The sequence below is a fragment of the Anguilla anguilla genome, chromosome 2, assembly GCF_013347855.1.
Source record: "Anguilla anguilla isolate fAngAng1 chromosome 2, fAngAng1.pri, whole genome shotgun sequence".
Taxonomy (NCBI): domain Eukaryota; kingdom Metazoa; phylum Chordata; class Actinopteri; order Anguilliformes; family Anguillidae; genus Anguilla; species Anguilla anguilla.
The window spans coordinates 75,906,998-75,919,355 of NC_049202.1; the positions used below are offsets into that span (position 1 = coordinate 75,906,998).

At 52.0% G+C, this 12,358-nt stretch overlaps 2 protein-coding genes across 4 annotated transcripts in view; one reads left to right on the forward strand and one right to left on the reverse strand.

Moving 5' to 3' along the window:
* The window catches only part of gprc5c (G protein-coupled receptor, class C, group 5, member C), a 9,421-nt gene extending 8,223 nt beyond the window's left edge, over positions 1-1,198 (forward strand). For all 3 annotated transcript variants that reach the window (XM_035401708.1, XM_035401715.1, XM_035401700.1), the window contains exon 5: positions 669-1,198. In XM_035401708.1, the coding sequence (XP_035257599.1) occupies positions 669-701 (33 nt within the window). In that variant the 3' untranslated portion in view covers positions 702-1,198. The remainder of the gene's footprint in view (positions 1-668) is intronic.
* A 1,797-nt stretch (positions 1,199-2,995) lies between these two features.
* On the reverse strand, positions 2,996-8,126 carry zgc:161969 (uncharacterized protein LOC569044 homolog). The gene is made up of 2 exons (XM_035403121.1): positions 7,595-8,126; positions 2,996-6,786 (listed from the first exon to the last, which is right to left on the reverse strand). The coding sequence occupies exons 1-2, from the start codon at positions 7,769-7,771 to the stop codon at positions 4,975-4,977; spliced, it is 1,989 nt and encodes a 662-aa protein (XP_035259012.1). The 5' UTR covers positions 7,772-8,126; the 3' UTR covers positions 2,996-4,974.
* Between the last annotated feature and the right edge of the window lie 4,232 nt (positions 8,127-12,358).

Genomic DNA, 12,358 nt, shown 5'->3' on the forward strand with positions numbered 1-12,358 from the left:
TTACTGACAGTGTGCGCTGTTACTGACAGTGCGTGTCTGTTACTGACACTGTGTCTGTTACTGACACTGTGCTCTGTTACTGACAGTGCGTGTCTGTTACTGACAGTGTGCTTCTGTTACTGACAGTGTGTTTCTGTTACTGACAGTGTGCGCTGTTACTGACAGTGTGTGTGCTGTTACTGACAGTGTGTACTGTTACTGACAGTGTGTGTGCTGTTACTGACAGTGTGTGTCTGTTACTGACAGTGTGCGCTGTTACTGACAGTGTGTGCTGTTACTGACCATGTGTGCTGTTACTTAGTGTGTGCTGTTACTGACAGTGTGTGCACTGTTACTGACAGTGTGTGCACTGTTACTGACAGTGTGTGTGCTGTTACTGACAGTGTGTCTGTTATTGACAGTGTGCTCTGTTACTGACAGTGTGTGTGCTGTTACTGACAGTGTGTACTGTTACTGACAGTGTGTGTGCTGTTACTGACAGTGTGTGTCTGTTACTGACCATGTGTGCTGTTACTTAGTGTGTGCTGTTACTGACAGTGTGTGTGCTGTTACTGACAGTGTGCACTGTTACTGACAGTGTGCACTGTTACTGACAGTGTGTGCGCTGTTACTGACAGTGTGTGTGCTGTTACTGACAGTTGTGTTCTGCCTGTATGAATGCATTTCAGGGTAACGGCCTGCATAGGAAGGTTCAGTGGTGATGTGGTCCGATCCAGTCTGCTCCGGTCCAGTCCAGTCTGACCAAGTCTCATCCAGTCTGATCCATACAAACATACACATACACGCACATACACGCACACACACACACACACGCACATACACGCACACACACACACACACACACACACACACACACACACACACACACACACACACACACACACACACACATTCAGTCTGTAAGGTTGGAAACGCAGGTGTGCTTTGCTGCTTTTAGCCCTGAAGTCACAGACATCTTCAGAGCCGCCTTAATAAATGCAGCAAATAAAATTATTATTATTGTTGTAAATTTTCCCTTTGAAATATTTTTATACAAACCTCATTCAGATGGAATCAGTGAGTAGAATATGTACAACCAAAATCCTGACTTTTTATTTTATTTTTAGTGATTGTTGATTCTTATATTTATGTATGAAGTGGTTATTTTTACAAATCTTTGAAATGTTCAGATGAATATTAAACTGTTTCAATCACAGTATACAGAGTGTTTTTGTATGTGTGTTCATTAAAGTCTCTCCTCGCTGGAGTGTCCTGCTGCAGTGGTTTGATCCCCGGAATATTGGGAAACATGTTTGTTTTGGGGAAATGTTACTGTTGCCCTTATTTTACAGTCAGAAAAGGGCTGTGTGGTATGATTAGGAAGCAGGGCCCAGCTATGGCTGTGAAAGCAGCGTATCAGGAGGGAGGTAATGTGGGGAGCTGTTGAGCTGTCCCAGGTGTGGCCGAGCTGAGGGCTGAGGGCGAGGAGCAGAACGTGGTGTGATTACCTCCCCTCCCCCAGCTGTGGAATGTGCATTCCTGAGCCTGATAAGCAGGGAGGGGCTACAGAGAGCAGTCAGTCTGCAATTGTGTGAATGACAGATAGCAAATAAACCTTTTCAGCACACATGGGGCTGGCCTTGTGACTCCCAGCGTCCAATAAGGCCTTTGAGCTGTCACTCCCTAACGAGGCCGTAGAGTTGTGACTCCCTAACGAGGGCTTAGTGCTGTGACTCCCTAACGAGGCTGTAGAGCTGTGACTCCCTAACGAGGCCGTAGAGCTGTGACTCCATAACGAGGCCGTAGAGCTGTGACTCCCTAACGAGGCCGTAGTGCTGTGACTCCCTAACGAGGCCGTAGAGCTGTGACTCCATAACGAGGCCGTAGAGCTGTGACTCCCTAACGAGGCCGTAGAGTTGTGACTCCATAACGAGGCCGTAGTGCTGTGACTCCCTAACGAGGCCGTAGTGCTGTGACTCCCTAACGAGGCCGTAGTGCTGTGACTCCCTAACGACGCCGTAGTGCTGTGACTCCCTAACGACGCCGTAGTGCTGTGACTCCCTAACGAGGACGTAGAGCTGTGACTCCCTAACGAGGCCGTAGTGCTGTGACTCCCTAACGAGGACGTAGAGCTGTGACTCCCTAACGAGGACGTAGTGCTGTGACTCCATAACGAGGACGTAGAGCTGTGACTCCCTTACGAGGCCGTAGTGCTGTGACTCCCTAACGAGGACGTAGAGCTGTGACTCCCTAACGAGGACGTAGAGCTGTGACTCCCTAACGAGGCCGTAGTGCTGTGACTCCCTAACAATGCCGTAGTGCTGTGACTCCCTAACGAGGGCTTAGTGCTGTGACTCCCTAACGAGGGCTTAGTGCTGTGACTCCCTAACGAGGCCGTAGTGCTGTGACTCCCTAACGAGGCCGTAGTGCTGTGACTCCCTAACGATGCCGTAGTGCTGTGACTCCCTAACGAGTCCATAGAGCTGTGACTCCCTAACGAGTCCGTAGAGCTGTGACTCCCTAACGAGGACGTAGAGCTGTGACTCCCTAACGAGGCCGTAGTGCTGTGACTCCCTAACGATGCCGTAGTGCTGTGACTCCCTAACGAGTCCGTAGAGCTGTGACTCCCTAACGAGGCCGTAGAGCTGTGACTCCCTAACGATGCTGTAGTGCTGTGACTCCCTAACGAGGCCCTAGTGCTGTGACTCCCTAACGAGGCCTTAGTGCTGTGACTCCTTAACGAGGCCGTAGTGCTGTGACTCCCTAACGAGGCCGTAGTGCTGTGACTCCCTAATGAGGCCTTAGTGCTGTGACTCCATAACGGGGCTGTAGAGCTGTGACTCCCTAACAAGGCCGTAGAGCTGTGACTCCCTAACGAGGCTGTAGACCATATACCAGTATAAGTGCAGTCCCCATGAACATGCATGGGGAAATGGGTTAACCCCCCAAACCCAAACCCGCCTCAAGCCCCAAGCCCCAAGCCCCCCCCCCCAACCCCTCCAAACACACAGTCACACACACGAACCTACACACACACACACCCACAGGTGGAGGAGAGGTGCAGGTTTCCTGTTCTTCCTGGCTAGGCTGAAGGTTGGGTGTCTGTTGAGACAGAGCTGATCAGGGTCATTCACAGCCAATCAGGGCTCTCCATGGCTAAACGCTAAACATGGAATACTGCACCAATTTAGGATTCATGAAGCCCCACTCCTCCATCCTCCCCCCATGATCCCACAAGACCAATACCCTGACATCGATAATATCACCTCAAAAAAATAAGCAAGCCATTTCTCTGTATTAGTTATTTAAATAACATATTTGTGTTTGAGTACATTAGTTGATATTCACATTTCACTGAACATAATTCATGAGGTAATACTGTACATTATAAACACAGCCTTCACAGTGACTTAAGGGTGCAGGAGTGTCTAAAGGCTGGGCGTGTCTAAAGGATAATGGGCGTCTCTAAAGTCTGGGCATGTCTAAAGGCTGAAGGGCGTGTCTAAAGTCTGAAGGGCGTGTCTAAAGGCTGAAGGGCATGTCTAAAGGCTGAAGGGCGTGTCTAAAGTATAAAGGGCGTGTCTAAAGGCAGAAGGGTCTGTCTATTGCCTGAAGGGTGTGTCTAAAGGCTGATGGGCGTGTCTACTGGCTGAAGGGCGTGTCTAAAGTATAAAGGGCGTGTCTAAAGGCAGAAGGGTCTGTCTATTGCCTGAAGGGTGTGTCTAAAGGCTGATGGGCGTGTCTACTGGCTGAAGGGCGTGTCTAAAGTATGAATGGCGTGTCTAAAGTATGAAGGGCATGTCTAAAGCCTGAATGGCGTGTCTAAAGTATGAAGGGTGTGTCTAATGGCTGAAGGGCGTGTCTAAAGTATGAAGGGCGTGTCTATTGGATAATGGGCATGTCTAAGGCTGAAGGGTGTGTCTAAAGTATGAAGGGCGTGTCTAAAGGCTGCTGCAGACTCGTAGAAATGTAGCAGGGTCCTTATGTGCTTCAGCAGGCCAGACTGGACCAACCACATTAATACAAACAATTATAAAAACATGGAGATCAGAGCAGACAAAGGCAGCACAGGACATTACATGAGCTGAAACACAGGAAACACAGGCAGCACAGGGAGCACAGTCTTCCCTCTCTTTCAGGGACATGCATTAAACACTCTCTCTATCTCTCCTTATATCTCGGAAGAAGAACAACAACAGGCACTTATTTACTTACTGACATAAATCACAGTGCAGCGATACTGAAGAATCCCACACATTTAACCCCCAGCTCAGCTCAGCTCAGCTCAGCTCCAGTGCCAGCCCTCGTTGGTGAGTGGGCACAGCTCAGCTCAGCTCCAGTGCCAGCCCTCGTTGGTGAGTGGGCACAGCTCAGCTCCAGTGCCAGCCCTCGTTGGTGAGTGGGCACAGCTCAGCTCAGCTCCAGTGCCAGCCCTTGTTGTTGAGTGGGCACAGCTCAGCTCCAGTGCCAGCCCTCGTTGGTGAGTGGGCACAGCTCAGCTCCAGTGCCAGCCCTTGTTGGTGAGTGGGCACAGCTCAGCTCCAGTGCCAGCCCTCGTTAGTGAGTGGGCACAGCTCAGCTCCAGTGCCAGCCCTCGTTGGTGAGTGGGCACAGCTCAGCTCCAGTGCCAGCCCTCGTTGGTGAGCGGGCACAGCTCAGCTCCAGTGCCAGCCCTCGTTGGTGAGCGGACACAGCTCAGCTCAGCTCCAGTGCCAGCCCTCGTTGGTGAGTGGGCACAGCTCAGCTCCAGTGCCAGCCCTCGTTGGTGAGCGGACACAGCTCAGCTCAGCTCCAGTGCCAGCCCTCGTTGGTGAGCGGGCACAGCTCAGCTCCAGTGCCAGCCCTCGTTGGTGAGCGGGCACAGCTCAGCTCAGCTCCAGTGCCAGCCCTCGTTGGTGAGCGGGCACAGCTCAGCTCCAGTGCCAGCCCTCGTTGGTGAGCGGGCACAGCTCAGCTCAGCTCCAGTGCCAGCCCTCGTTGGTGAGCGGGCACAGCTCAGCTCCAGTGCCAGCCCTCGTTGGTGAGCGGGCACAGGTCCTGGTTGTAGCGCAGCAGGAGGACCTGCTCGAAGTGTTCCTCGGCGATGCCGGTGTGCTGGGGCGTGAGGACGTGGCCGTTGTGGCTGAAGAGCCGCTGCACGCTGGCGCCCCCTGAAGGCAGGGGGGTGTTGTGTTTGAGGAAGAGGCGCCGGACGGTGGGGTACCTGTTGAGAGACGCCAGGGCCTTGTCCGTGTCCTGCAGGTAGTTCAGCACCTCCACCTCCACCGTGGATCTGGCCTCGCCCTCCTCCTCCGCAAAGCCGAAGAACTTCGCCTCCTCCTCAGCCTCCGAGTCCGAGCTCTCGGCCTCCTGCACCTCCTGGGAGCGCTCCTCGGCCGACGCCTCCTCCAGGAGCATGGCCTTCACCTCCTCCCGCTCCTCCTGCGGCAGCCACCACAGCCGCAGCTTCGGCACCGTCACCGCCGCCATCTTGGCTTCGCGGCTGGCCAGAAGAGCTGCGAATCGTGCGTCGATGCCCGCCAGCAGGGCGGCGATGAGCGGGCCACAGAAGCGCAAGAAGGGCCTGATCTCGCTCAGCTTGGCCTTCAGCGTCAGCAGCGTGGGCAGCAGGTATCCCAGGATGCACTTCTTCTGGAGGAAGTCCAGTGAGTACGCGAGCGGCTGCAGCACGTCGGCGTACTCCTGCAGGAACAGCAGCTCCTGCGCGCTCAGAGGCTCCGCCCCCAGCTGCTGGCACGCCGCCTGCCCGTCGCCTAGCGACAGCACCGCGCGCACGACGCGGTATTCCGCGCTCCACAGCACGGCTCGCGGGACACGCCCCTCCATGGCGCCCAGCTCCTCCAGGAAGGGTGGGGCAGGGGCGGGACCGTGGGCCAGGCTCCAGAAGGCAGCGCACTTGGCCAGGGCCCCCCTGTAGAGGCCCCCGGGGGGGCCCCAGCCCAGGGCCCGCTGCACCTCCTCCTGGGCCAGGCGGCTCAGCTGGTGGGCGGGGCAGCGCTGGTGGGCCGGCAGCAGGAACTGCAGCTCCTTCACATCGCTCTGCAGCAGCTGGCTCACGTCCTGGAAGACCACGCCCCCCTCTCCTGCAGCCACGCCTTTACAGTCGCGCTCTCCGTCCAGCCCACCCCCACCCCCGCCGCCGTCCTGAGAGAACCCCAAATCGCAGAACAGGGGAACGAAGGCGCTGCCGCTGTCCGTCACCATGCACCCCAGCCGGTCCGTCAGGTCGAAGCGGGCGTGGATCTCGCGGAGTTTGGCGACCAGGGCGTGGCAGGTGGGCGGAGCCGGCAGGGCCGCGCAGGCCAGCGCAGCGCTTCTCCTCTCCATGGTGCCCTCCTGCAGCCAATGGCAGGTGACGGCCAGGTAGCCCCGCCCCCCTGTGCTCCAGAGGTCTGCCGTGGTGCAGACGCGACGCGCCTCCTTCAGCCTGGAGCTCAGCGCCTCCGTCATGGAGCGGGAGGCCCACCACACCTTCCCCAGCAGGGCCCTGGGGGTCAGGAGCCCCCTGCTGGTGTGGAGGCCGTCCAGCAGGCGCAGGAAGGACGGCGTCTCCAGGATGGAGAAGGGCTGCAGCGTGTCGATGATGAAGCTGAACACCAGAGCGTTCAGGCGCCGCTGCCACGCCTTGTTCGCGTACGAGCTGCTTTTGGCCTGCTTGGCGGGACGCTCGTCCTCGCCATCGTACGAGTTTTCGGCGGCGGGATCTCCGAACCTGTCCGCTGCCCCGCCCTGCCCCGCAGCTTCTGCCAGTCTGCTCACCGGCCCCGCCTCCAAAAACTGCCCCTCATAGACCGAGGAGTGCTTCCTCTGGAAAGCAGGAATTACATTTCACTATTATTATTATTATTATTATTATTATTATTATTTTATTACCACTACTCTCCAGTTTAACACATCGCAGGGCTCCATGCTAATGTTTTTTAGGAGCACATGTGCTGCTAAATTAAAAAATTTATGAGCACACTAATGCATCCCAATTAGTAAATGTGATCCTAAATTATTTTTCCTGTTGGCACACATACATTTTCAAGAGCACTGTAGAGCCCTGCATTGCAAACTGATTTAAGATCAACAGAACTGCCAGATTACTGACATTCATAATAGCTATATTCATTCAAATGTCCCAAAATGCAAAATTCAAATCAAGACAGTAAGTAAATACAGTAAGAGTGAACACGCTAATAAATCTCTGGTTTCCAATTTCCGGGGAAATTATTAGGAAGTGCAATGCGACGTCACGATGGACGGAATAGCGCGTTTATGTGTAGAATGCGCGCGCCCGTGTATACCAGATCCATCTGTATAGACGGAAAGAGCAGATAGAACGTTCTGTCTATCAGGGATTCCCCTGGATGATCGGTTGGTTCCGTTTTAATTTAACGTCAACGTTAAGACAGGGGATTTGTTCAGAATGAATTTTACAGCACATTTCATACACATAAGAAGTTAAAGTACTCCACGCGTTTTGGCGTGTGGACCATTTAATACGATGTTGTTCAACGGGTGACCACGAATTATTGGTGGGATACCGTTAAGAGCGGATAAGTATATGAATTAATGAATATGAATACTCGTTCATGGTTTTCTTACGCAACTGGCCAACAAGGATACTCACCACCAGATGTTTTTTCAGGTTTGATGTGGAACTTTTGGATGTGGAGAGGAATTTTTCTCTGGGTTTGCAGAGCTTGCACTGCACGGTGATGTTCTTCCCCCTCTCTCCCTTGTAATCAAACAGCGATCTCAAGCTCCAGGCCGCGAAAGAGCAGGTTTTGTTCATATCAGTTTCCATTTCCGGAGGTCCTGAACTCCTCACCACGAAGCTGACAAGACGCCACTGCGCTTTCGCCAGAGTAGTACACAAAGTGCGTTTATATCGCACGTGTGTATTGTATTCAAAATGCTTCCTCTTTCAGAGTAATACTCACTTCCCTATCTACGCTACGAATAAAATCTGAACCATTCCGCTCTTTCGGCTTTACGGCCACAGTTACGCCTTTGTTTGTACAGTGTATTTGTTGTTCATCTTTTCAACAGTATGTAACGAGACCGAGTCTCTGCGCAAAACAATGGCAGCCGCAGTACTTCCAGCAGCTCGAGAGTAATCGGATTACTCCAGTATGTAATCCAGCCCGTTACATTCAGCCAATAGAATATCTCGGCCCTGTCCTCTGCGTAACAACCTACCTAGCAACGGAGGGGCAGGGAAAGGGGGAGGGGTTGGATGCAGGGGTATTTCTGGTGTAGATAAAGAACAATCAAACGGGGTTGAAATGGCAGTTATTTTAAAGCTCGCTGGCTCGTCTGTGTGCATCCTGTCCATGACCTCGGAGAGAGGCTGGTAATATAACGGAATTACCTCTTTCCGGACATAGGGGCTTTATTGTCTATTTAAATTATCCAAACCTCGTGGACATAGGCTGTCATTTGGTCACCCCCCCCCCCCCCCCCAAAAAAAAAAGAAAGAAAAGAAAAACAAACAATTATTCATTCTACTATAACCAACCAAGCAAAAAAGAAGCATCAAATGTGTTCTGCAATACAATGCCACGGCGGTATCTCGTGACCCCACGGAACTCTTGGTGCAGTAGGAGGGCGTGGCCTGTGTATGACATCACACTACAGAAATGGTCGCGTGAATAGTTAATGTATAAACAGTCTGGCAAACGCATTTCAGCGGAACAGCTGCGTCCGGCGCCTGTATCAGACAAAATTCCATCATTTAACCGTAGTTCATATGGCATTTAAAAAAATGTGTTTACTGACTTTGGGAGTGTGAGCAAGTGCTCTGTGTGTGTGTGCATGTGTGTGTACATACTGAATTTGGGCTGGTGGGTCATTTATGGAATATTTTTGTCTGAAATAAGAGCACAAGAGTGAGCACAATCAGCTCATGCTGATTTTTTAGCTCTGCATCTCCACCCTTCAGTCTTACTGGTCTCCTAGCAACATGCGCCCAGGAAACTCCTCCCCCAGTTTCCCCTTCAGTATTGCATTGTCAGGTAAAGAAGAGACTAGGTAATCAAACAAAATTCTCAATGGCCAAATTAAAATCACGAGTCATATGTTTTGTATCTAGCCAATTTATGTGCAAATTAAAACACTGTTCCAGCTTATCAACCTGCGAATTTTCTTGTCTTGCAATATAGTGAGAAAAAATTCCAGACCATAAAGACTTTACTGTAGTTTAAAAGATTTGGCTCAGGATGCTGTGTGGATGTGTTGTGTTGTTTCGGGTCTGGGTGGTGTCTGGATGTGTTGTGTTGTTTCGGCTCTGGGTGGTGTCTGGATGTATTGAGCTATTTTGACTCTAGGTGGTGTCTGGATGGTGTGTGTGTGGATTTGTTGTTTTGGCTCTGGGTGGTGTGTGGATGTGTTGGTTTGGCTCTGGATGCTGTGTGGATGGTGTAGTGTAGTGCAGTCTGGGCTCTGGATGCTGTGTGGATGGTGTAGTGTAGTGCAGTCTGTGCTCTGGATGCTGTGTGGATGGTGTAGTGTAGTGCAGTCTGGGCTCTGGATGCTGTGTGGATGGTGTAGTGTAGTGCAGTCTGGGCTCTGGATGCTGTGTGGATGGTGTAGCGTAGTGCAGTCTGGGCTCTGGATGCTGTGTGGATGGTGTAGTGTAGTGCAGTCTGGGCTCTGGATGCTGTGTGGATGGTGTAGTGTAGTGCAGTCTGGGCTCTGGATGCTGTGTGGATGGTGTAGTGTAGTGCAGTCTGGGCTCTGGATGCTGTGTGGATGGTGTAGCGTAGTGCAGTCTGGGCTCTGGATGCTGTGTGGATGGTGTAGCGTAGTGCAGTCTGGGCTCTGGATGCTGTGTGGATGGTGTAGCGTAGTGCAGTCTGGGCTCTGGATGCTGTGTGGATGGTGTAGCGTAGTGCAGTCTGGGCTCTGGATGCTGTGTGGATGGTGTAGTGTAGTGCAGTCTGGGCTCTGGATGCTGTGTGGATGGTGTAGTGTAGTGCAGTCTGGGCTCTGGATGCTGTGTGGATGGTGTAGCGTAGTGCAGCCTGGGCTCTGGATGCTGTGTGGATGGTGTAGTGTAGTGCAGTCTGGGCTCTGGATGCTGTGTGGATGGTGTAGTGTAGTGCAGTCTGGGCTCTGGATGCTGTGTGGATGGTGCAGTGTAGTGCAGTCTGGGCTCTGGATGCTGTGTGGATGGTGTAGTGTAGTGCAGTCTGGGCTCTGGATGCTGTGTGGATGGTGTAGCGCAGTGCAGTCTGGGCTCTGGATGCTGTGTGGATGGTGTAGTGTAGAGCAGTCTGGGCTCTGGATGCTGTGTGGCTGGTGTAGCGTAGTGCAGTCTGGGCTCTGGATGCTGTGTGGCTGGTGTAGCGTAGTGCAGTCTGGGCTCTGGATGCTGTGTGGATGGTGTAGTGTAGTGCAGTCTGGGCTCTGGATGCTGTGTGGATGGTGTAGTGTAGTGCAGTCTGGGCTCTGGATGCTGTGTGGATGGTGTAGCGTAGTGCAGTCTGGGCTCTGGATGCTGTGTGGATGGTGTAGTGTAGTGCAGTCTGGGCTCTGGATGCTGTGTGGATGGTGTAGCGTAGTGCAGTCTGGGCTCTGGATGCTGTGTGGATGGTGTAGCGTAGTGCAGTCTGGGCTCTGGATGCTGTGTGGATGGTGTAGCGTAGTGCAGTCTGGGCTCTGGATGCTGTGTGGATGGTGTAGCGTAGTGCAGTCTGGGCTCTGGATGCTGTGTGGATGGTGTAGTGTAGAGCCGTCTGGGCTCTGGATGCTGTGTGGATGGTGTAGTGTAGAGCAGTCTGGGCTCTGGATGCTGTGTGGATGGTGTAGTTTAGAGCAGCTCGCTCTCATTGCCTGGTACTGGCCTGCCTCATTAATTCACTGAAGGGTTTTCTGCATTCATTTGAAGTGTTGGAAGTAACAAGTGCAGATGAGAGCAATCGCCATGCCGATGTGGACATGAGTCACCATGACGATGTGGACCTGGGTCACCATGATGATGTGGACCTGGGTCACCATGACGATGTGGACCTGGGTCAGCATGAAATGAGTATGCTGACAACACAAGTATGTGTGTGTGTGTGTGCATGTGCATGTGTGTGTGTCCATGTGTGTGTGTGTGTTTGTGTGCACGTGTGTGTCCATGCGTGTGTGTGTGTGTACGTGTGTGTGTCCATGCGTGTATGTCCATGCGTGTGTATGTGTGCACGCGTGTATGTCCATGCATGTGTGTGTGTGTGCACATGTGTGTGTCCATGCATGTGTGTGTGTGTGTGTGCGTGTGCATGTGAATGTGTGTTGCAAGTATACTATATAATATATGGATTATTATTATCATTATTATTATAAACATCCTAAATGGTGCACCATCCCTTTTGTGAAATGTAATTTTCTATAGTCCAGTAAAGATTTAAGAGTGTGTGAGAGTAGACAGTGGTGTTACTATTTCATTCATAATGTTCTCCATTGGAGAGAAGCTTCATTTGTATTTATTGAAACTGACCTTGTCGTTCACTGTCACACAGTGTTTGGTTTGTTTAGCGTTAAAACACAAACATAAATAAGTGTGTTAGTTTCATAACACTTAAGATTGGTGTGTGTGGGTGGTGCTCATTAACTAAACACTGCAGCCAAACTCATTTACTCATTTCAAGGGAGTTCCCCCCCTCCCTCCATCCCCCCGCCCCCACATCTTAGTTCCCTCTTAATTGGGCCTGTCTAATGATTTCCTTCTACACACACACACACACACACACAAGCATGCTCACATACACACACACAAGCATGCACGCAGACACACACACACACACACCCACACACGCACACTCACTCAAATTACTGGTCTAGATGGAAGTGTGTCTGACAGTGTGCTTTAGTGGCCATATAAAGCCTTTCCATCCTGATGCTACACTTGGACCAGACCAGCTGTTTATGAAAATGTGGTTTGGGGAAGTGTCACATGACTCTTCTGTCAGGTGTGCAGGAGTGTGACGCGGAAGGAGATCGTAACTGAGGGACAAAGCGTTGGAAGGCAGAACACACAGATCATCAATCTGTGCCCGGTTCCTCCCGGCTAGTGAGTTTAATCACTGCACACCAGCACTGCGTTTAATCACTGCACACCAGCTCTGCACTCCCAGCTAGTGAGTTTAATCACTGCACACCAACACTGCGTTTAATCACTGCACAACAGCACTGCACTCCCAGCTAGTGAGTTTAATCACTGCACACCAACACTGCGTTTAATCACTGCACACCATCACTGCACTCCCAGCTAGTGAGTTTAATCACTGCACACCAGCACTGCGTTTAATCACTGCACACCAGCACTGCACTCCCAGCTAGTGAGTTTAACCACTGCACACCAGCACTGCGTTTAATCACAGCACACCAGCACTGCACTCCCAGCTAG